The following is a 22,871-nucleotide window of genomic DNA, read 5'->3' on the forward strand; positions in this document are numbered from 1 at the left end:
TCTGAAGTTCAGTTTGTTCAGTTTCTCACCCCTGTATTTTCAGACTTCCAGCTCATGAGGTTAGTGCCTAAAATGATCAGCCTTGACCTTGGTGAAAGCCTTTCTCTGAACCTGAAGTTCTTCAGCTTATAAAGAAGAGAGGACACCTGTCTAAGGTGTTTTAAGAATGAGAGCGTGTGTAGAGCAGGGTTCAGTGCTTAGTGAGTGCTCTTAAATAGTCGCAGTTTCTGGGCACCTGCCTGGTGGGGTGGAGGAGGGCAAGGGGACAGGGGACCCAAGGAACCCTGCTGTAGCCCTCCCAGGTGGTCTGGAAAGCAGGCACACTATTCTGCGTTTCTCAGCTGAGGCTGGAGGCCCAACAGCAGGGCCGGACTGGGCCGGGCTCGGTTTGGGTGCTCCGACCCAGGGCCTCCAGTCCCCGCCCTCTGAACTTCCCGCCGCAGACTGCTCCCAGGCTGGGCCCACCCCCTCCGCGGCGGTCCCACCCCCCCACATGGCCCCGCCCCCAGGCGGAGCCAGCGCCCGAGCAGTAGCAGGAGAGGCAGCGGGACCCCAGCGCGGGAGGCGGCCACCAGGCGGGAGCCCCAGAGGTACCGGCGGGAGCGGGGGAGTGGAAGCACCGCGGTCGGGCCGGACAGGGGGAAAGGTGGCTTGGCGTGGGCCCGGGTGGTGTGTATGTGGAAGGGGGATCCTTGCCGCGTTCGCTGCCTGCACCCTCCCAACCTCCGTCCGGGCTCCGGTCCCGAGTCAGCACGTCCAGTCCCCTGCGTCCGGCCGGCTGGCGGCCCCCACTCTCCTCTGCGTGACGGGCCGGCCCGCCCGGCCAGTGTGAGGGCGATTGGATGCGGCGGCCCCCGACTCCTCTGGGCGGCGCTGGCGACTGCCCTTGCTGCCGGCCTTCTGCGGGGCTCCCCCTGTCCTGGGGCTCCCCTGATATTGGGACGGCCTCCTCCCCAGCCTTTGCACACCGCCCCCCAGTCTGAGGTCTGGCCTGGGAGGAAACATCTGTCGCGCCCCCTGGCAGCAGAAATGGGGTCATGACCTCCAGATGTGCTGGGAAGCGTCCAGCGCCTCCTCCTGGGGCAGCCAGGCCTTCCGGATCTGTGGGGGCGGGGCCGGCCCTCTCCCCCCAGTGACACAGGCTGCAAGGAATGTCCCGGCCTCAATGGACCCTGTGTGAAGCTGCCGGGTGGGGGGCAGAGCCCAAGAACACCCCCGAAGGCAGGGCCAGAGCCCAGCCTTGGGCCAGAACAAGAGGCAGCCCATGGGCTGTGCACGCACACATACACAGAGCTCAGCCCACACGTAACAGGGGCGTACACAGCTCCCCTCTCATGTCCCCTCCTGTCCCCTCCCGCCCCAACACACACATCCCAGCCCAGGCCCGAGAGCTTGGCACATGGACCAAGGGCCTGCCTCACCACCACATACTTAACACCTGGCCGCCTTCACACTCTTGAACCTCCTTTCAGTCTCCCAGTGGTGTTGGGAAGGGGCAGAAGGGGTAACCTCATTTTGGAGATGAGAGGACAGGCTCAGCCTCGGTGTCAGACATTGTCTAGGAGAAACTATGGGAGGAGGCACCCCGAGCTTGGAGGCCTACCCTTGCAGGGTCCTGGAGCTGTGGATGAGGGCTGCATGGAACCCCTGCCCCTGCCCTGTCCCTGCCCAGCCACACAACAGCATCACTGGAGGATGGACCAAGACCTGCCAGCAGTTGTCTGTGTTGCCAGTGGAGGGTCCCATATCCCTGCCCTGCCTGCCCACACCAACCTGGGTCCACTTGGGGCGGCCCCCCTTCCCCAACTTTTTCACACCACCCTTTGCACCTGCCCTTGGGTCTCCACACATTTCCGCATTTAGCAGGTCCCTGGTGCCTTGGGTGTCTCAGTCTTACATCCTGTGAGACTTTGAGCCTCAGCCCAACCCCCATTCACCTCACACCTACACATACAGGGACAGTTGTGGGCAGGTACCGCACTGTTTAGGCCTGGGAGATTGGCAGACCCGGGTTCAAATCCTAGCTGTAATGTGGGATTATGTCAGGCAAAGAGCCTCCCTTTATCTGGACCTCAGTTTGAGCATTTGTCACATGGGGCTCAGACTCCCCTGTCAACATCAGGTAGGCAGAGGTCCCATGGTCCCAGTTCCTGCAAAGGGGCTCCATCTGTGTGACTCCTTCCCCTGCCCCCCAGGCATGGCCACAGTCTCCCGCAGAGAGTGAGCCTGGTTGGGCCTGTCCTTCAGGCTGGGGTGATGGATCCCATGACTGGGCTGGTGTGACCCCAGCACCTTCCTCAGGATATGGGGCTGGGCAGGGGGCTGGGCTCAGAGTTGGGGCCACTTCCTGTACTGAAGGAAGTGCTCCTGCGTTTCTGTTGCCCTGCCAGTGCCCCCGGGGAACCCCTGTGTCCTTGAGGTGTTGAGGCCATGAGAGCCAGGACATTGAGACCCAGCTTCTGGGTGCTCAGCTCCTCAGGGACCCTGAAGGAAGTGGGAGGGGCAGGGAGGAAGGTCTCTGGGGACAGGACGTCCTCCCTTTGTCAAGTGGGCCGGACTCAGACACCAGTGGCCCCATGGGTTTCCCGTCCCAGGCGGGACAAACCCATCTGTCCAGCTGGGCCAGGACTTGGTAGGGACCCTCATTCTGGGCCCAGGCCAAAGCCAAGGTGTGTGAGTAGGAACTGAGGGACCCCGGCAGCCTCGGTGCTGCCCGGGTTCCAAGCCCCCAGGGCCAAGACTGGGACAGCCCAGCCCCTGGCCCTGACCAGTGCTTAGCTTCAGGAGAGGGCTGGAAACCTCAGCCTAAGGCAGACAAGGAAGTGGCCAGGAAAGCGGAAGCGGCTTTGATGGTCGCGGAGGGGGCCGGAAGCCACCCCGCGTGGTAGAGGACCAGGCTGGGGGCCTGGGTTCCTGTTTTCTCCCCAGGCCCCTCTGAGCAGACCCCTCCTCCCTCAGGGCAGGAACTGGCCTGCTGCCCGGGCACCAACCCCCCGTGCCCGCCAATGCGACCCGTTCCCCGGAGAGCCAGGCCCACAGCACGCCCATGTGGGCCGGCGGCGGCGTGGGGAGCCCTCGGCGGGGCGCGGCCCCTGCACCCACGGATGACCTCTTTGCGCGCAAGCTGCGCCAGCCGGCACGGCCCCCGCTGACACCGCACACCTTCGAGCCAAGGCCAGCCCGCGGCCCGCTCCTGCGCAGCGGCAGCGATGCGGGCGAGGCCCGGCCCCCCACACCAGCCAGCCCGCGTGCCCGTGCCCACAGCCACGAGGAGGCCAGCCGCCCTGCCGCGGGCCCCACCCGGCTCTTCACTGACCCGCTGGCCCTGCTGGGGCTGCCGGCCGAGGAGCCGGAGCCCGCCTTTCCGCCAGTGCCTGAGCCCCACTGGTTTGCCCACTATGACGTGCAGAGTCTCCTCTTTGACTGGGCTCCAAAGCCGCGGGGGACAGGGGGCCACGCGGAGGCCACCTCTGGGACTCCGGCCTCTGCTGAGGACCGCTCTGCGGGCTCAGACCTGCTGCTTGAAGCGCCTGGCTTTGTGAGTGAGCTTGGGGGTGAGGGCGAGCTGGGCCTGGGTGGACCCGTGCCCCCACCCGTGCCCCCTGCACTGCCCAACGCCGCCGTGTCCGTCCTGGAGGAGCCACAGAACCGAACTTCAGCCTACAGCCTGGAGCACGCAGACCTGGGCGCCGGCTACTACCGCAAGTACTTCTATGGCAAAGGTAAGGGGAGGGCTGCCTGGCTGGGCGGCAGTCCCTGTCACCTGGGGAGCACACAGTAGGGCTCACGAGTTGTCCCTTCCCTGTTAAGTTCCTGGCCATATGAAGGATCGTGCTCTGCCTGTGGGGCCCAAACCGCCCTGCGGAGCCGAGCTTTAACCACGTTCCTAAGGCCTTTGGCCGCCATCTGATTCTTCCTCCTACCCCTCCGGGCTTGGGGGAGATTTCCCATCAACATTTCCGTGAGGTGGAAACAGGTCTGAGAACCTCTGTACCCTTGCGGGAAACTTGTTCCTTCACATCAGCGGACAGAAGGGAGGGCCGCTCACATCCTGCCGCGGAACATGGGCGTGGCGCGCGGGGCCTTGCAGGACGTAGACCTGGAAGCAGGCAGGCATTGGCCCTCTGCGGCGGGGGCAAGGCGTGCTGTGGGCGGAGCCTCCGAGGGGGCGGGGCAGAGGGCCGAGCATCAGGGAGGCCGCACGAATAGGGATTTGGCCTTGTAGGATGTAGGCGGGGCAGCGGAGGGAGGGGGCCTTAGTCTAGGGTCTGCACTACGAGGTGCGATGCGGAGTGGGCGGGGCTTCGAGATGGGCGGGGCGGGACCGGTCATCCACGACCCGGGCCCCCCTCCCCACCAGAACATCAGAACTTCTTCGGACTGGACGAGGTGCTGGGCCCGGTGGCAGTGAGCCTGCGGAGGGAAGAGAAGGAAAGCAGCGGAGGGGGCACTCTGCACAGCTACCGCATCATCGTGCGGACCACACAGGTGGGCGGGGGTCCTGGGATCCGATCGCGCATTGCCTCCTTGAAAACCTGTATGGATTCTGAGGTCCGTACATCCCCTCCTCAGCTCCGGACCCTCCGAGGCACCATCTCGGAAGATGCGCTGCCGCCGGGGCCCCCACGGGGCCTGTCCCCTAGGAAGCTTCTGGAACACGTGGCTCCGTGGCTGAGCCCGACCTGCCTGCGCCTGGGCTCAGCTTCACCAAAGGTGCCACGCACGCTGCTCACGCTGGATGAGCAAGTGGTGAGTGGCCGGCGGGGCCCCCACTCGGACCCCAACCCAACAGCTACATACACCTGGTCAGAACCCAGCCTGTCCAGCTCCCAGCGACCCAGCCTTGACCCTGATCTGGGCCAGACGATGACCCGGGAGAGTTGGCCTTTCAGAGAGGGCAGCAGAGTTCATCCAGAACCTTGCCTCTCAAAGTAAAGTTTGTAGACCAGCAGCAACATCCACATTATCTGGGAGCTAGTTAGAAATGCAGATTTGGGGGCCCTATACTCCGCCTCTGGTCTGCTGAATCAGAGGCTGTACTTTAAGAAGGTCCGGAGTTAATTCCTACATACGTTTCAGCTGAGAAGCACTGGTCTGACCATCCCCTCCCCTTCCTGCACACACCTGTCATTCCCATTCTCTGTGCACTTGGCCAGCAAGGTGCTGCGTAGTCTCCTCTCAGTGCAGGGTGCTTACTCCTTGGGGCTGCCTATCCCACTATGGGGCAGTGGAAGTCCCTCCCTAGCCTGTGCTGAAAGCTGCCCTCTGGCTCTGATTCTCCTCCTCTGTGTCATTCAATCTGTCAGCCACTCAACAAACATTTCCTCAACCTTGGTGCCAGGCCCCAGAGTGGACGCTGGAGACATGTCCAGACCAGGTGCTGTCTCTGAGTAGCTCACAGCCAGCAGGGGGAAAGAGCGAGAGACTGACCCACAGGGAATCATGAGGGATTGTGGAGCAGTGAAAGGGGAATGTTGAAGGCTCCATGGTTTGTTTTGACAGCCCTGCCTTGGCCGGGGATTTAGTGTCATGGTAGAAATATAAGCGTTTAAGTCAGGAAAATCAGGCATTTTCTGGGAAGAAGGAACAACTTGTGTGAAAGCTTAGAGACCGACAGCAGGTCACACTGGGGTCCTGTAGGGAGTTCTGTGTGGCTGGAGTCGTGCTTGGGGAGAAAGGGGGGGGGAGGCTTGCATTTGGTGGTGGGGGCACTGGGGAGCCATGGAAAGATATGAGAGGTAGAGCCTCTGGCTGGAGTATGGGGGCCAGACTGGAGGGTCAGGGAGGCCAGGCCAAAGGCTGTTGCAGTCATCCAAGCCACACCCGGCGGGGAGTATGTGTGGAGCTCAGAAGAGAGGTTGGGGCTGGACGCAGAGACTGGAGTGTGTTTCCATGGAGACAGCTGTTGCAGTCACTGAGGGTGAAGACCATGGGTGGAGAAGAGGCCCAGACCAGGGCAGGTGGGGTCGCTAGGGTCTCAGGCAACATGACGTTTAGTTGTTCAAGTGCCTGCTGTGGTATGGCCGTGCCAGGACGAAGCCATGCCTGTGGGCTCTCAGGGGACGCTGGGGTGGAAGCGGGGCTGCAGGGGTTCCGAGGGACGCACTCAAAGTGGGGCCTGTGGGGATAGACAAGTTTCATATGAAGAAAGGAGGCCTGAGCTGGAGGGGCCCGAGAACCTTGACCTTGGCATGATTAACCCCCGATGGGAGGAAGCCAAAGGAGCCAGGGGCAGGGCAAGCGAAGGTGGTGCAGGGCTCAAGGCCTCCAGAGGCTGGGCTGGGGGTGCCTGGGATTTGAGGGGGGGAGGACAGGCTAACCTTGAGATAAGGAGGAGAACAATAGGAACATTTATTGGGATGAAGCACGCTCTGCCTGGGTCTTCTCCACGAACCACCTCCTCTCTCTCAAGGGGTCACTCGAGAACCAGCGCCCCTCCAGGTCCCTTCCCACGTGTGACTTCTCCTGGCCACTGGCAGCAGGACCTACCGAACCTCTTAGAAGACCCAGAGGAGGCTTAGGGAGGGTGGGGCTCAGGGCCACATGTAGAGACAGCCCGGCCCCCGGGTCATTCCCCAAGACCTGGGGGGGGGACCCCAGAGACTGAGACCTGGGCCTTCCATCTGTCCCCCCCCCCCCCATCCTGGCAGCTGAGCTTCCAGCGCAAGGTGGGCGTCCTGTACTGCCGCGCGGGCCAGGCCTCGGAGGAGGACATGTACAACAACCGCGAGGCAGGACCCGCCTTCATGCAGTTCCTCACCCTGCTGGGCGACGTGGTGCGGCTCAAAGGCTTTGAGAGCTACAGGGCCCAACTGGACACCAAAAGTGAGGTCCTGGGGGGCTGGGGAGTGGGGGGCAGACGGCCTTTTGGTGGGAATCAGCTGCCTTGTCACTTCTCTACCCCATGCTGGCCTGGGCCCAGGCTCGGGGTTGCAGAGTTCTTTGGGTAGGCTGAGGATACAGGCCAGGGGCTGTGGGGGCCAAGCGAGCCATAGGCTGGAAGGAGGGACTAGGATCGTCCCCCAAGGCCCTGACGTCCTACCATCTGAGCTGGGGCCAAGGGGGTGTGCGGGCACCACACCCCCCACCACACACATAGTCCGCCAGCCCAGCTTCCTGGGGAACGCGCCTGCTTCTCTGGTTGGAAGTGTCCCAGGGCCCCTCATGGAGCACCAGTCTTGCCTCCCACTCTCAGCTGCTCCCCACATGCTGGTGCCTGGGCCGACATCTGTCCTCTCCCGGGACATCCACCCCCGCCTCCCTCGTAGCGGCCCATTCCTCCTTTCGGTCTTCATTCTGTCTCAGCCCGCCTGCCTGGAGCCTGGAGCCTGTGGGGGAAGGGGAAGGGAGCAGCCAAAGCTGAGGCCCTTAGAGCTCATGGCCCGTGGTGGGAAGGGGTTGTCCACCTGCTGGCTGGGGACACAGGAGCTCCAGACCGCAGGCAGGGATGGCAAGTTCAAGAAGATTCCCTTTCCTCTCCCTCTGTGTCCCCAATTCCCTGGCCGCAGCGGATTCCACGGGCACGCACTCCCTCTACACCACCTACCAGGACCACGAGATCATGTTCCACGTGTCCACGATGCTGCCTTACACCCCCAATAACCAGCAGCAGGTGTGAGGGGGCTAGCTTGGGGGGGGTAGCCAAGAGCCTCTGGGGACCCCTGCAGCGGTGCTGTGTGGGTGGAGGCATTTGAGCCTTCGTCTGGCTTCTCTTGAGCCTTAACAATCTTCCCCAGAGGCAAACACCCAGACCTTGACCAGGGACAGATGGGGGGGGGGGGCGGGCACTGACGCCCAGGCTCTGGCCTGACTGCATGTGGAGGGGCTTGGAGGACAGACAGGTCCCGCTTACACCCCCCACCGTCCAACTCCCAGCTCCTGCGGAAACGCCACATCGGCAACGACATCGTGACCATCGTGTTCCAGGAGCCCGGCAGCAAGCCCTTCTCCCCGACCACCATCCGCTCACACTTCCAGCACGTGTTCCTGGTGGTGCGGGCTGACGCGCCCTGCACTCCGCACACCTCGTACAGGTGGGTGCCCGGAGGGTCTCAGTTCTGCCGATGTCAGGGGGCCTCCCGGTTGCCCCTGACTCCCGCCTCCCTCCCCTCAGGGTGGCCGTGAGCCGCACCCAGGACACCCCGGCCTTTGGACCAGCTCTGCCCCCGGGCGGAGGCCCCTTCGAGGCCAACTCCGACTTCCGCGCCTTCCTGCTGGCCAAGGCGCTCAATGGCGAGCAGGCAGCGGGTCACGCACGCCAGTTCCACGCCATGGCCACGCGGACGCGTCAGCAGTACCTGCAGGACCTGGCCACCAACGAGGTGACCACCACGTCGCTGGACTCGGCTTCGCGCTTCGGCCTGCCCTCCCTGGGCGGGAGGCGGCGGGCGCCCCCTCGGGGCCCGGGCGCCGAGCTGCAGGCGGCGGGGGCGCTGGTGTGGGGCGTGCGCGCGGCGCCCGGAGCGCGGGGCGCGGCTGGGGCCGGGGTCGAGGCCGGAGGTCCCGACGACGCCGAGGTGCCCTGCCTGCTGGGCATCTCGGCCGAGGCGCTGGTACTCGTGGCGCCGCGCGACGGTCGCGTGGTCTTCAACTGCGCCTGTCGCGACGTGCTGGCCTGGACCTTCTCGGAGCAGCGGCTCGACCTGTACTACGGCCGCGGGGAGGCGATCACGCTGCGGTTCGACGGGTCCCCCGGCCAAGCCGTAGGCGAGGTCGTGGCGCGCCTGCAGGTGAGGCCCGGGAGTCAGGGCAGTCTCCCCGCCGGGTCCCCCCAGCGCCTCCGAGGGCCGAGTGGGCGGTGGAACCCCTCGCTCCCGCCGCCTCTCCCGTGAAAGGGGAAACCCGGGGCGGGGGGTGCAGACCCAGCCCTGGCGCTTGGCAAAGCTGGAACTGGGGGTCCTTGGGCGGGTGGCTTGCGCTGTCTGAGCCCCAGACTCTGGGTCCGCGGGGTGGGTGCGGGAAGGTCCGGGCGGCCCCGGGGGCGGGGGCGGGGGTGGTGCCGGGGCGGTCCCCTCTCTCCCCCGCTCATGCCCCGCCTCGCCCCAGCTGGTGAGCCGCGGCTGCGAGAGCCGCGAGCTGGCGCTGCCCCGCGACGGCCAAGGCCGCCTGGGCTTCGAGGTGGACGCCGAGGGCTTCATCACGCACGTGGAGCGCTTCACATTTGCCGAGACGGCGGGGCTGCGGCCGGGGGCGCGCCTGCTGCGCGTGTGTGGCCAGACGCTGCCCACGCTGGGCTCTGAGGCCGCTGCCCAGCTCCTGTGCTCGGCGCCCAAGGTCTGCGTCACCGTCCTGCCCCCCGACGAGAGCGGCCGGCCCCGCAGGTCAGGCCCGGGACGCGGGGAGGCGGGAGGACCCGGCCGCTGGCCACCTCGGAGCCCGGGCCTCCCGGGTCGCCGTTAGCTTTTCCCAGAGAGTACCTAACCTTGAGGCAGGCTCTCCTCGAGAGACTCTGTCTCTTAATCCCTGGGAGTCACATATGCAGTGTGAAGCCAATTAAACAGGCTGTTTTCACTGCTCGGGATCTAACAATCAGCTCCATCTTTTTTTTTTTTTTTTTTTTTTTTTTTTTTAAGGATCATCCAAGACACATACATGCTATTGATTAATTGCTGTCTTAGCCAGGATATGCGAACTTTTTCTGTAAAGGGCCAGATAATAAATATTTAGGTTTTCTGGGCCATCTGGTCTCTGCTACAGGTACATAGCTCTGCTGTAGCACAAAAGCATCCGTAGATGATTGGTAAATGCATGAGTTTTCTTTATTCCACTAAAACTTTGTGGGCACTGAAATTCGAATTTTCTTGATTTTCACGTGCCATGAAATATTCTTTGGATTTCTTTCAATGGTTTGACAATGTAAAACCCACTCTCACACAGGAGTACAAGAACAGTCACATCTGCTGAAACAGAAAAAGGCACACGGGTTGGATTTGGTTCACGAGCAGTAGGTTTTAGATCTCCACGCTAAGTGATTTACTTGTGTTAGTATTTAAAGCCTCACAGCAAGCTGTGGACCAGGACTGTTAACCCCATTTCACAGATCGAGAAACTGGTGTTCCGAGCAAGTTGCCCGGGATACACAGGGGCAGCACTGGGGCCGGAAAAATGGCCAGCAGTCAGGCAAACAGTTTTCATTGTTAGGGAGTTTGGAGAGCTCTCCTCCTGGAAGTGAGCCTCAGGGACAGCTGGGAGTGGGGTTGGAGATGGAGGACCCGGGGGACAGGCCGTTCCTGCCTGACACTGCCCACTCCTCCCTGCAGGAGCTTTTCGGAGCTGTACACGCTATCTCTGCAGGAGCCCAGCCGGCGGGGGCCCCCCGAGCCGGTGCAGGAGGAGGCCCCAGGGGTGGTGACCCTGCTGCCCACCACGAAGCAGCTGCTGCAATTGTGCCTACACGATGGTGGCAGTCCCACAGGGCCTGGGGATCTGGCCGAAGAGAGGACTGAGTTCCTGCACAGCCAGCACTCACCGTCCCCCCGCAGGTGCCCCCTCTCGGCCTTCCCTCCTCTCTAGGCGCAGTGAGGCTGGACCGGTGTGGTCCTGAAAGCAGGGGCCGTGGGGTGCAGCTTCCCTTGCTGAGCTGTCCCTGCTCTCCCCAGTTCCCTGTCAGACGAGGCCCCGGTCCTGCCCAACACCACCCCGGACCTCCTCCTGGCCACCACGGCCAAGCCGGCAGCACCCAGTACTGGCAGACAGACACCCCCCACCCAGGTGAGCAGAAACAAGGCTCTGGAGCCTGAAGCACGGGGCTGGGCACAATGGTGGTGGTGGACGTCTGTGCATCCATACCCATTCACACCCCCCCCAGGATGGGCCTAGCAGCCCCACTGGTGGTGAGGACAGGGTCGACCCGGCCCCAGAGCTGAGAGCCTCCTTCCTGCCACGAACCTTGTCTCTGCGGAACTCCATCAGCAAAAGTGAGTCTAGGGCAAGGTGGGTGGGGGTGGGGCTCAGAGCGGCTGGCTTGGGCTTCCCTGGCTGAGCCACCTCCTTGTGTCCACAGTCATGTCGGAGGCAGGCAGTGAGACCCTGGAAGATGAGTGGCAGTCCATCTCAGAGATCGCCTCCACTTGCAACACCATCCTGCAGTCACTGTCCCGGGAGGGTGAGGCCACCAGGGCGCTGGGGCTGGAGCCGGGATAGGGTGGGGCTTTCTCCGTTTACCTGCCTGCCCACACGATCCCTGTGTCCACCCACAGGACAGCCCATCCCGGAGAATGGAGATGGCAAGGGAATGCCAAAGGCCGATGCTGAGTAAGTCTCCCGGTGCCGGACCTAGTCCCTTCACTGTGCGCGTGGGACCACCGTCGGTGCCCATGCACGAGAACTAAGCCTTGTCCCAGGCAGGGCTCTGCTTTTCCAGACATAGAAGTCTGCGAACACAGGAACTGGGCCTGTCCCATTGAAGTGGGTTGGGGGGGGCAGGCAGAGGTGCTGCTGCCTGCCTGGTCCTGTGACCTGACCCCTCTGTCCTCAGGCCAGAACCCGGGAGCCTGTCCGAGAAGGTTTCTCACCTGGAGGCCACACTCAGGAAGCTGCAGGAGGACCTGGAGAAGGTGACAGTGTGGGTGGGCTGGGGGTCAGCAGGGAGTGTACAGGGCTGCCCTGGGCAAGGAGTCAGCGTCGTGACACCTGCCTCCCCCACCCCAGGAGAGGGCCGACAGGGCAGCCCTGGAGGAGGAGGTCCGGAGCCTGCGGCACAACAACCGGAGGCTTCAGGCTGAGTCGGAGAGCGCTGCCAACCGCTTGCTCCTGGCATCCAAGCAGCTGGGCACACCCACCACCGATCTGGACTGAGCCGACTGTCTGGTCCAGCCTCAGCCTGGCTCCGGACCTGCTGGCTACAGCTCAGGCCCTTCAGGGCACCTGGGGCACAGCGGGGTCCCTGGGCCCTCCTCAGGAACTCTCCCTGCGCTCGGAGGCGCATCTTAGCACTGCCCCACTCCCCCTCCCGGAATTTGGTGGTGAAGTCCCCCTTACCCTGTCCCTGTTTGTAAATATTCTGTGGAGAAAAGGGGACTTCAGGGAGTAAAGAAGCCACTACTATTTGTGTCTGTGCGGGTGTTCCTGACATGACAGGGGAAGGGGGTTTGTCCCCAGAGGCTCCGGCCAGGTTCCCGGGACCACTTAGAAGGACAGGCCTTTGGACCATTGGCCCAGGTTAGGCTGGCACTCACTGAGGCGTTCTCTGAAGCTAGGCCACCCCTTGGCTTCTCGCTCACAAACATTTATTTGGTCTGTTGGGAAGCAGATGTTCACACCCCACCCCTACTCTGCTTTGTCTTGGGAGCCGGCCCAGCCTGCCACTTGCCCTGGAACCAGACCTGAGGGAAGGAGATCAGGGGCAGACGGGACAGAAGTGGACCGCAGGGCAGGGGGAGGGATGGAGTTCTAGGGATCAACGAGAGCCTGACTATGCCCGAGAGCCTGACTATGCCCGGATGTAAAGGCCCTCTCACTTTTCAAGGTGCTGCCCCCCAAGGCAGGCCGCACCTCCTTTCTCTAGGTAGGTTGGCGCTCCCTTGACCGTAAGAGGTGATCGTATGACCCTGGGAAAGCCAAGGGAGAGGCGTGGCCTGGCTGGGAGGACTAGGGCTCATTCCTTCCCCGGGGTACTCAGGCTGTGCACACTGCTAAGCCAACCGCTTCCTCTGCTCCGTACCCTTCTCAGCCCTCCGCGTGTCTCCGGCGGTTCGCCCTAGCCCCGCCCCCGGTGCTGGGGTTCCATCAAGCCCCGCCTCTCCGGGTGCTACCCCTCGGGTTCGCAGGGGTCCTGACCTGGCAACCGCGCTCGGGACCGCCCCTTGCACTTGGCCTGATCCCTGAGTGGCCCACCTGCTTCGAGCCCCACCCCTGGCTCCGCCCCCTGGGCCAGAGGCTGGAGCGCAGGCTCAACTCTCCAGATGCTGTCTGGTACCCCGACGTGCCGCACCGGCTGGGGTCTTCCTCGCAGCCACAGTCCATCGGCGTGTGCAGCCAGGGCCTGTTGTTCCCAGGGGACGCGCTGGCTTTTGCTGCAGGCCCCACCGATAACCCACAGGCGTCTGCCTTCGCCTCCCGCAGCAGCCCGAAGCCAGAATTTAGCCGCCGCCGACTCAGGGCCGGGGTTTCCCCCGCAGCGCATCGCCCGCCCCCGCCTCTTGCAGAAGGCTCTTTGTGCGCCTGCGCACTTGAGAAGGCAGGGTCTTGCGGGCCAAGGCCTTTCACGAACACTGCTTTACTGCGCCTGCGTCGGGCTAAACCGGAAGTACGTCCAGCTCCCTCTCTTCGGGTTGTGGCCTAGCTTTTGTTTAGGCTTCCCTGGACTGCAGACTTTTTTCTTTGGCCCTCGCAGAACAGGATGTCAAAGCAAAGGCCTCTACCCGGAATCTCCTCTTCCCCAGCAAATGCAAACTTTCCCTTAGCCATCCAAGAGATGAAATTCAAACCTCTTTGTCCAGTGTCCTTGGTCTTTTATAGCCTTACTCCATCAAATCTTTCCAGCATGGTCTCTCTTACCCTCCTCACTCTTGAACGCTGGTAAATGCTCTGTAAACACCCTACTCTGTTGATCTAAGACCTAAAGCTGATACAGCCTCTGTGACACCACCCTTCCTGAAACGACTCCATTCCCACAACCGGTGGGCCCTACCCGCCTCTCCCCGGGCTGGGACAGCACCGGCATTAGCTGCCTGCTGTCATGTTCTGGGCATTTCATTCCTGAGGCCATCCTCAGACTGCCAGCTTCCGGATGGCCATGTAAATATTCATTCAGTTCTAGATCACTCATGTCCAGCAAGGTGTGCTGTTTGCTGAAAGAAGGGAAATCTCCAGCCAGCTTGGCAATGAATTTATTAGTTCAGAGTAGAAAGAGCAAGAGTCCAACTGCTTTGATTCTTCAGTAAAAACTGAGCCTCTTGATTGGAGAGCTGCCAGTCTGCCCTCACCCCTACTCTCCAAACAACTAGCCCTACTATTAAGGCACTTGAGAAAGGGGGAAACAGAGAAGTCTCAGACTGAACCTCCCTGGATCCTGGAAAGGGCCAGTGTTGTCCCACCAGTTCCCTCCAGCCACAGTTGAGCAAGGGAAGAGCTGGCAGAGACCTCTGCAGGGCCAGAAGGCCAGGCCCTCAAACGCTGGTGTTAGTTCAAGGACAATGCCAACACCACAGAGGGGCTGGTAAAGGGCATTATTTTGGCACAAGGTGGGAATCAATCCATGATTGGAAAAAGACACTTGGTGATAAGGCTTTTTGGCCTCAAAGGCCATAGCTCCAGCCTGTCCCTCTCTCTAGGAGAGTATTAGAAGCTGGAGGGTTGGGGTGGGCGACCCCAGAATTCCCTATAAGGAGAAGGGAGCTGAACATCAGGGTTGGGGAAGAGTTTGATTCCTCCTGCTCCCCCCTTTCCAGAGAAGTTAATGCTTCTGCTTAAGCACCTCCAAAAAGAGAGAGAGATAGACACTGCCAATAAAAGAATAAAATGCGCTCCCCCCACCCCTGGAAGACATTACCCAAAGAAGTTGGGGGCAGCTGGAGCACACCCCCCAGAATCCGTAAGTGCTTGCTTTGGGAGGGCTTCGATCTCCTGCACCCTGTGCCCCAGGCGGGGGTAAGTGTCACCCACTTAGGAGCTGATCTGACTCAGGAGGGCTGAGAAGTCCATGTCTGCGATGGAGGAGAAGTCTTCATCCCCTGAGAGGAGGCCGTTGGGGAGCCCAGAGGCCCCCAGGGGAGCAGGAGCTGGGTCGGGGGGCCTCTGGGACCCTGTCACCAGGCGAGTTATTGCCTCAGGGTACTCCATCAGCATGGGCTCGGCTGTGTGTGGGGCCGCAGATACACCTTGGTTCAGCAGCTGCTGAAACTCCGAGTTGTCGACGCATGCCAGGTCTGTGAACACGGCGGGGTCAGCGCTGCTGCCCAGCAGGGCCCCCAGGTCTTCGTCAGCGTCAAACTGCAGCTGCAGCAGGGCCTCCGACAGTGTCCCTTCCCCGGCCTGGGCGGTCTTGGGGGCGGGGGGGGCCACAGGCTGAGCGAGGCCCGGGGGGGCTAAGATTGGGGCCGGGGCTGGGGCCGGGGCTGGGACCGGGGCCAGGATGGGGGCAGGGGCCGGTGCCAAGGCAGGGGTCTGGTTTGGAATCTGCCCCGAAGGAAAGACCATGGGGGAGAACTCCTCGAAGTTGATGGTGCTGAGGGATGGCGTAAAGGGATAGGGCTGGGGAGCTGGAGAGAGAAACAGAGAGTCCGGGCTCAGAGGAAGCTTCAGAGACCCAGCCCGCTGTCTGTGCCCCAGCCCCTTTCAGTAGGGCTTAGGATCAGCCCCTCCCTAGAAGGTCCCAGCCAGCACCCTCACTCTCTCCTTTCACTCCTTCTGACCTGTGTGGTTCTATCCCCACCTCCTCCAGCCCCCCGAGCTATTCCACCCTCTGAGAGGGAGGGATGCTGTCCGATCAGCTGGTAAAACTTCACTTGACAGCTAAAAACTAAGGCCCAAGACACCAGGAGCCCGAGGAGCATCCAGGGTCGTGGCCTGAAGCAGGACCCTCTTACTCTTTTGTGAGCTACAGATGAGAGCGTACATTCTGCTACAGTAGAGGAGATTCTGAGTCCCTAATTCTACAGAGAGCCGAGGGAAAAGACTGCATTTTTCAACTGTCTCCCAAGGCATCCAATACGGGGTTGAGCTGACACAGCGGTTCTCAGACCGCAGTGCTCATTCGTGCATTAGCTGGTTCCTGGAACACGCTTCCGCAGCCTCGGATGGCGCAGGGCTTTAAGAAGGCCCGGGGATGCGCGTCTTCGCCACCCCCCTAATGGCTCTGATGTAGGTAACATCAGAGCCTCAAGCCCTGAGAAACAAGGGCCCAACAGAGAGCAGGCTGCAGACACTGCGGGTGAAGCGGACTGCTTGCTTATCCTCCCAACCCAGGTATCTAAACCACAGGCGAACGGATTTGAGCCTATAGTTCTGATGGGGCAACCGGAAATTCTCACCTGGCTTGGGGACGGAAGTTGTGCTTCGGGAAGGCACCGCAATGCGCCGGGGCGGAGGCCTGGGGTCAGTGGGTCCTGTGGGGCAAGGAAGGCTGGTCAGTCCCCAGCCCCTTCCGAGTCTCACTCCCCCAGCCCACCCCCTTCCCTCTCATGCTCCCCACTGCCCCTCACCATTGAAGGGACTTTTCTTCATGATGCTCTTGAAGGTCTCGTATGTCCTTTTGCGCTTCTCCTCAATCCGGTGACGATCATCTAGAAAAGTAACGGGGAGAAGTGGGCCTTGCTCTTTTCAGCTGGATCCCCAGAGCTTTCAAAGGAGCTTTCAGGAGGAAGATGATGGCCCTTCCCTAAGACCCTTTCTCCAAACCCTCCCTGCCAATGAGAAGAGCCGCAGGATATCGTGATAAGCAACAACTCTGAGAAGCCCAGAACTTTCTCAGAAGGCCTCTGTTGGTGACTGTGACCCCCCCCAAAGGCCACACGGACGCCTCCAGGTAAAGGGGCCACGCTCTGCGGGGGCAGAAACCCTGGTGGGACCCTGTCTCCGGCCTGTCCTCTTCCCGGTGTTGCATACGTCCGAGCTTCCCCCCAGCCTGGATCCAGGCCTGGCCACGATCTTTGCACTCTGGGGCGGCTGAGGCACGACGGGCTTGCCGAAGACCGACAGAGACCCGTACTCTTATCCCTGATGCCTGCCTAGTTCCGTCCGGAACCTCTAGGACTGCTTCTAAGTACTGCGGCAAGTGGGTAACTCCAGAGAACTCAACGCCACGTCCACAGCCAGCCCCGTCATCTCACCTCCAAAACCCGCTTCCTCCTCCACCAGTGTCCCTGCACCACCCATGTGCCCTGTCACCAAAGTTAGAAACCTTGAAATCGTCCTCAACGTCCTCCTTCCTCTCAGCCCCGACCATCCACGAACTTGACACACATCTACCGAGCACCCACCGCGCACGCGCCATCCGAGCCACCGTGGATGGGGCTCAAGTAGACGAGATGCCTGCTGCCCTGAAGGCTGACACCCTAGCGACAGGGGGACAGGGACACAACTACATACAAGGGACAGGAGCTCTGGGAAGAGACACAGCGTGATGTAAGAGAACCGTAAGTGAGGCTGGAGCGTTGAGCCTGGAGGTGGCCAGGGAAGCACTGGTGTGAGCCCAGCCTACGAAGACCTGGGGCCAAGTGGTCCAAGCTGAGGCAGGAGCTGGAGCGCGGGTCCCGAGGAGGACAGCGGTGGAGGGGCCTTTGGCTCTTTGCTCAAAGCTCACAGCACATCTCCTGGACCACCGCGCCATCTTCCTTGCAATGGCCTCCTTGCCTTGAGGCTCTCCCTCTCTGATTCTCTACTCACTCTTCCCAGAGTGAGCGTCCAGATCCACTGGCGTCCCTTCCTTGCTTAAACCTTTGGTGGCTCCCCACTGCCTTTAGGATGAAATCCTGGATGAATGCCTTGAGCCTGACACTCAAGGCCCCCCTGCCAGCCCCGGCTCACTGCCCACTGGCAGCTCCCACGAGGCTGTCCCCAAACGCAGTGGGCACCTCCAGCACCCCTGCACCTCCAGGTGCCTGTCCGCCAGCCTGGAGAATGCACTTCTGGGTCCTTTTCCACCTTAAATGCTCTCATTCCTTGCGGCCATCTCCAGCTCTCTGCACACACCTCCCTCCGTCTCACACGTCACTTTGTCACTTAAAAATCTGTTCTGTGTGGTTGTCTTTCTCATGTGACTGAGCTCCCGGAGCGCAGGGAACACATCTTAGTCATCTCTGTATTCACAGTCCCCAGCACGGGCCCTGGCACACGAGCAGGCGCTTGTAATTATTTGCGGAACGAACCGATGGCCGTTTCCGGGGTCGCTTTCCAAACTCTATTAGACCGCTCCGAGGGCAGCAAACACTCTCAGGCTAGATGATGGGCTTTGGACTGAAGATCATTCCGGCTGTTCCTAATGTGCTCAGGTGCCCGAAAGCCTGGACCAAAATCATGACGATGTGGTCGTGGCAAGAGACACACAGCGTGGCAGCACGAGCCTGGGGCCAGAGAGCCTGGGTTTAATACTAACTCTGCGATCATCGATGTGACCTGGGGCAAGTTAGACGCAATCTTCTAAAATCAGGTAATTAATTCGCCGATATGCTTGGAATAGGACCAGACCTGTAGTAAGGACTCAGGGCCCTTACTATTAACCGAGGCAAACGAGAGAGTATGATCATCACATGAACCCCTGCTCCGCCTGCAGAGTGTGGCCCTCGCCCCCAGCGGCAGACATCTAGCCCTGGCCTCGCTTTCGCTGGCAGGAGTCCGACGGCCCTGCTGCCTCCCTCCCCAGCTGTGTACCTGTGTCTGGCAAGTACTGGAACTCCATGGGCTCACTGAGCTCCCGATCTGAAGGCCGCCGCAGCTGCATGGAGACACGCACGGGGGCCTGCAGGCTGGGGTCCGCGTAGGGAGGTGTCCGGAATACAATGGCCACTTGTCGGTGGACGTCAGCTTGTGAAAAGGAGCCTCGGGCCTCCCAGCCTGGTCCCGTGAAATACACTTCAATGTCCTCTGCAAGGGACGGGGCAGCAATGTGGGTCACTGCGCTCGGCTCACACAGCTGCCGGCCCCCCGTCCCAGGGGCTGAGATTTGTTCCAGGAGATACGTCACTCTGCTGCCCCCGAGGTGTTGGGGGGCGGTGCAAGCCAGTCTCCCGACACTCACTGTCTCTGCTCAGCCTTGCCCCTCACCTCCTGGTCCAGAGTCCAGCCCTCTTCCTGGTGCGTACCTTTCTGCACCTTGTCACACAGCAGGAAGATCTCATCCCCGCCGAGGCAGCTCCCGGAGTTCCGGTTCACCCGGCAGATCTTGAGCTCAGCAGTGTTGGGGGCGCCTGAGGGTGTGGGGTAAGGGAGGAAGCCCAGAACCATCCATCAGAGGTCTCCAAGGCTGACCCCACGAGATACAACATCTCTGTCCATCCCAAAGTCAAGGTTGCCCACAGCTTGCTGACCACACCTCTGAGGCCAAGGTCCTGTGGCTCCTCGCCCCCAACTTTTCTGGCAACTGTTTACGCACTAGCACCTCCTGTGCACCCGGCGCCATGCCAGGCACGGAGAACACACAACATCCAAACATCCCTGACCTCATGGGGCTTATACTGTGGGGAAGCCAGTCTGGTCCTACCTTCTCTCTGGGTCCACCACACCCAGACAACCTTCAGGGCCCAGTCTGCTTGGCCACAGACCCTTCCCTCCTGACCTCTTCTTCATCCTGGTTTCCTATCCTCAGGGCTCCAGAGCCCTTTTATATTCATTCATCCTGGCCGGTTACTTAATTAAAAGACTCCAATTGGTCGACAATGGCCAGTCCATCTGTGAGCTTCCTGTGAGCTTTCATCATTGAATTACTACTCTGCGCCATCATCTTCTTCCTGGGAGTTCATTTCCTGGAGTCGTTAGTACAGTTCTGGCCACGCCAGCCTCTCATCACATATTCAAAGGGCCTGTCCTCCCTCTGACTCCGGCTGACCTGGAAGCTACGCCTCAGGGCAGCTCGGGGTCTTCTTCGCCTTGTCCCCGCACCAGCACAGAGCTGGACACAGAAGAGATGACAAATGTGCCAGATGCTTGAACGAAGCCACAGCTCCTCTTGCAGGCCATTCCCAGCCAACCTTGTTCCTCCTTCCAGGCTTGTCCCTACCCCCTTCCCATGGCTCCTTGGCCACTTACGGTTGTCAAAAATGGGATGAGAGAGGACGGGTGACAAGCGGAGGGGCCTGCCTGCCGGGTCCCGCACTGTCACCTGGAAGCAGAGCCGCACTGCGTTCAGGTCATAGTCCCCACGCTGTTCTTCTATGGGAACTGCCACAAAAACACATGGTCAGGAGATCGGGAGGCATGGCTGGGAATGGGGGGGCGGGGCAGGGAGCTCAGGGCTGGGAGGATTGCTCAAGGGTGTGTCAGACAGTGGGAGTCCTAAAGGAGGAGAGAGAGAAGGATCTAGACCCATCACTGACCTCTGTGACTCATCTGTGACCCTGGATGTCATGTCCCCTCACTGGCTCCCACTTTCCCCAACACTAAAATGGGACTGTGTATTGAATGGGCAGCAAAATTCCAGCTGTACTAGGAGTCTTGGCCAATGAGGGAGAGACACAAGGAAGGTGGCTTTGGAAGGGGGACAGAGGGTGGGGGTGCTTCCGCCAGGCCCCGCCTTTGCTCCCTCACCTTGGAAGGGATTGTTATTGGTCTGGATGCGTTGACTGATGGCCTGCTCCAGGTCCCGCTTCTTTACACACTGGATCCCCAGGTTCTGGAAGCTGAGTCCCCCCCCAGGAATGAGACCCATTGGCTCTGCCCAGCCTGCCCCTCCCTCCTCCACCCATTCTCCAGATCACCACTCCGCTTCACCCCCTCGAATGGCTTCCTCTTATGCTGCGAAGAAACCCACTCCCTACCTTGGCTGACAAGCACTTGTGCCCTGCGTCCTGGCCCTAGCTACAGCCCCTGCTGGTCCCCTACCCTCAGCCGCAGTGGCTTTTTTCTGTTCTCCAAACACACTAAACTCACCCTCCACTTCAAGGCCTGTGCATTTGTTCACTCTGCTTGGACGGTTTTTTTCCATGCTTCTCCGCTCTTTCTCACTACTCAAGCCTTAAATGAAAGGCATTTCCTGACTTGCCGGCTCCCCGGCCTCCCCTCCACCAGTTGGCTGTTCCTCTAACCTAAAACTGTTTTTATTTTCATAAGTGAAGTTGCTCTGGGGGTTCAGAGGTGATTAGAGATCCATCCCCATCCCATTGAACTCATATCTACTTGACAGTGGAGATGCACAAACAGATAATCCAAGGCAAAGAGAGTTTGCTTGCAGAACTAGGAGTGAGGAATTCTGCCCTGTGATCTGGATGGAGTCCCACTGTAACAGCTGCACAGCTGCCTGGCCTCCTGTCCCCCTACCTCACCCCCATACCCTGCTGGTCAGGAGCTCACCTGTGGATGCAGCGGTCTGGGCAGAGCTCAGCCTCATAGAAGCCATCCCGGCAGTCTTTCCCCACAAGCTCATGGGGGTGAGGCCGGTGAGGGGGGTCTTTGGTGACCAGAGAGATGCGAACTGTCCCCGGCCCCGTGTAGCCATTGATCTGTTCAAAGTACAGAGAACATCTAGATACTCAGGAATTCCAGTCCCAACTCCCAGACACTGACTGCACCCAGGCCTGGAGGCGAGCCCGCTGGCCTTCCACAGTTCTGCAAACCCACTCTGGGCCCCCCACCCCACCACTAACAGCCATGCTGACCTTGATGGTGGGATGGGTCTTGGTGGTATCCGTGCTCCTCTCGCCTGGGATACTGCCCGCTGAGCGGCCCTCGCACTTGTAGCGGAAGCGCATTCCCCGCTGCTTGGGCTGCTCGATGATCTCCACATAGGGGCCAGAGGCCTGCGCAGGCTCTGCAGGCGAAACCCGAACCAGCCCGTTCAGGCCGCTGCCCTCCCTGCCCCAAACCCTGGGGGGCTCCTGCCCAGTCACTGAGAAAGGATGGTCCACTTACCAGACGGGAAGATGAGGGGAAACAGGTCTGAAAGGGGAGGGAGACAGGGGTCAGCGCAAGCCCACTTCCCAACCTTACCAGGCAGGGCCTGCCGCCCCTCGCCCCTCAGAGAGGACGTGGAGCCAGGCTCCCTCCCTCCGAAGGGCACTGAGTCAGGGCCTGCTCCCTAGAGTCTGCAGTGGAACTAAGAAGGGGCAAAGAAGGCAGAAACACCTGTTTCCTGTGGGAAAACTGGGGACAGTGCCCTCTCCTTATGGAGGGAAACGGAGTCAGGACCTGCTCTACTTCCACAAGGAAAACTAAGGGAGGGCACTCCCCACCCCTCATCCTGGGAGGAAACTGAGTCAGATACATTCTCCCCTAACAAGGAAACTAAGTCAGAACAGCCCCCATGGCCCCGGGGTGAAACTGAGTCAAAGCTCACCGCCCTCCCCCCCGGAGGATACTGAGTCAAGACCCCGCCACCCAAAGGGGAAACTGAGTCAGACCCTTTAAAGCCCGCCCCGCCCCGCGCCACCATCCGGCCGGCCGCTCCCTGCGCAGCGCCCATCGGCGCAGGAAGGGGCGGAAGGCGGCGCGGGGGCTCCCGTCGCTGTCCCCGCGGCCCCGACGCGGCCACCCCGCGGGCTCAGAGGGGGCCCTCACCGTCCATGGCCGGGGTCCCGGGGGCGGGGCCGGGGTCGCAGCTGGGCCCGCAGCGCGCGCTAGAGCGAAGCCATTCGCCAGAGGCGGAAATGCGCCGCGCGCGCCCGACGCCGCGTCACTGCCGGGAATACGGCCGCGCCTGCGCGCTGCGCTGTCGCCGCCGCCGCCGCCGCCGCCGCCGCCGCAGTCAACACCAACCCCAGCGCGGGGCCAAGTGCGTGCCCCGCCAAGGACTAGAGGCCGCGCGCGCCGCGGCTGCCGGAGGCTGGGAACAGGCGCTCGCCGCTCCGGGGACTAAGAAGCTGCTCGTCGCGGCGCCGCTCCTGGGGCTGGCGGGGCCGCTGGGCTCCCTCCCTCGGTCTGGGCCCCGCCTGGAGGGCGGGCCCGGCGATTACTCACAATGTTTTTAGGGGATTTCGGGGCCCCCTCCCGCGGATCGGAGGAGTTTGGTGATGTCACCCAGGCCCGGTCTGGAGCCCAGCCAGGGCTGCTGGCTGCGGCCGTCTGCCCTGCGCAGGGAAAGGCCCGGGCCTTTCGCCCGCAAAGGCCAGGTGGCTGAACGCCACACGGTTTCCTAATCGCTGAAGGTGCTTCTTGGTGGTCGTCGCGGCAGAAGCATTTTTTTAAAATTAGCCATCCACCCCAATCTACAGCAGCGGGGCAAAGGGGACGACCGGACCTCTCCACCCGCAGTGCTTGTGCTCGGACCGTGGGCTTCGCGGAGC

At 61.5% G+C, this 22,871-nt stretch overlaps 2 protein-coding genes across 3 annotated transcripts; one reads left to right on the forward strand and one right to left on the reverse strand.

Moving 5' to 3' along the window:
• The first annotated feature begins 507 nt into the window (after positions 1–507).
• On the forward strand, positions 508–12,045 carry SIPA1 (signal-induced proliferation-associated 1). Its single transcript, XM_004770036.3, has 16 exons — positions 508–590; positions 2,959–3,722; positions 4,361–4,488; positions 4,573–4,749; positions 6,651–6,825; positions 7,509–7,612; positions 7,876–8,033; positions 8,114–8,729; positions 9,046–9,320; positions 10,260–10,481; positions 10,599–10,710; positions 10,808–10,916; positions 11,003–11,104; positions 11,199–11,253; positions 11,477–11,555; positions 11,650–12,045. The coding sequence occupies exons 2-16, from the start codon at positions 3,047–3,049 to the stop codon at positions 11,794–11,796; spliced, it is 3,135 nt and encodes a 1,044-aa protein (XP_004770093.1). The 5' UTR covers positions 508–590; positions 2,959–3,046; the 3' UTR covers positions 11,797–12,045.
• Positions 12,046–13,812: 1,767 nt separating this feature from the next.
• On the reverse strand, positions 13,813–22,532 carry RELA (RELA proto-oncogene, NF-kB subunit). 2 transcript variants are annotated; one of them, XM_045065016.1, is made up of 11 exons: positions 22,147–22,532; positions 21,502–21,528; positions 21,249–21,400; positions 20,944–21,092; positions 20,182–20,273; positions 19,684–19,815; positions 18,741–18,845; positions 18,310–18,522; positions 16,143–16,223; positions 15,972–16,046; positions 13,813–15,200 (listed from the first exon to the last, which is right to left on the reverse strand). In XM_045065016.1, exons 1-11 carry the CDS (start codon positions 22,151–22,153, stop codon positions 14,605–14,607), a joined length of 1,629 nt encoding a protein of 542 aa, XP_044920951.1. In that variant the 5' UTR covers positions 22,154–22,532; the 3' UTR covers positions 13,813–14,604. The 2 variants fall into 2 exon arrangements, with proteins under 2 accessions (XP_044920951.1, XP_044920955.1); XM_045065020.1 differs by lacking the exon at positions 21,502–21,528.
• Positions 22,533–22,871: the final 339 nt, after the last annotated feature.

Source organism: Mustela putorius, unplaced genomic scaffold, assembly GCF_011764305.1.
Source record: "Mustela putorius furo isolate JIRA1106 unplaced genomic scaffold, ASM1176430v1.1 tig00000127_pilon_pilon_pilon, whole genome shotgun sequence".
NCBI lineage: Eukaryota > Metazoa > Chordata > Mammalia > Carnivora > Mustelidae > Mustela > Mustela putorius.

Bases quoted from the DNA above. Each gene is read 5' to 3' on its own strand.
- RELA (XM_045065016.1), bottom strand. The intron at 20,274-20,943 runs GTGAGCTCCTGA...GGGGGGACTCAG, and splicing joins CCAGACCGCTGCATCCACAG to CTTCCAGAACCTGGGGATCC. The intron at 18,523-18,740 runs GTACGCACCAGG...CGTCCCTTGCAG, and splicing joins GTGTGACAAGGTGCAGAAAG to AGGACATTGAAGTGTATTTC.
- SIPA1 (XM_004770036.3), top strand. From the start codon at position 3,047: ATGTGGGCCGGCGGCGGCGTGGGGAGCCCTCGGCGGGGCGCGGCCCCT. The intron at 3,723-4,360 runs GTAAGGGGAGGG...CCTCCCCACCAG, and splicing joins CAAGTACTTCTATGGCAAAG to AACATCAGAACTTCTTCGGA. The intron at 7,613-7,875 runs GTGTGAGGGGGC...TCCAACTCCCAG, and splicing joins CCCCCAATAACCAGCAGCAG to CTCCTGCGGAAACGCCACAT.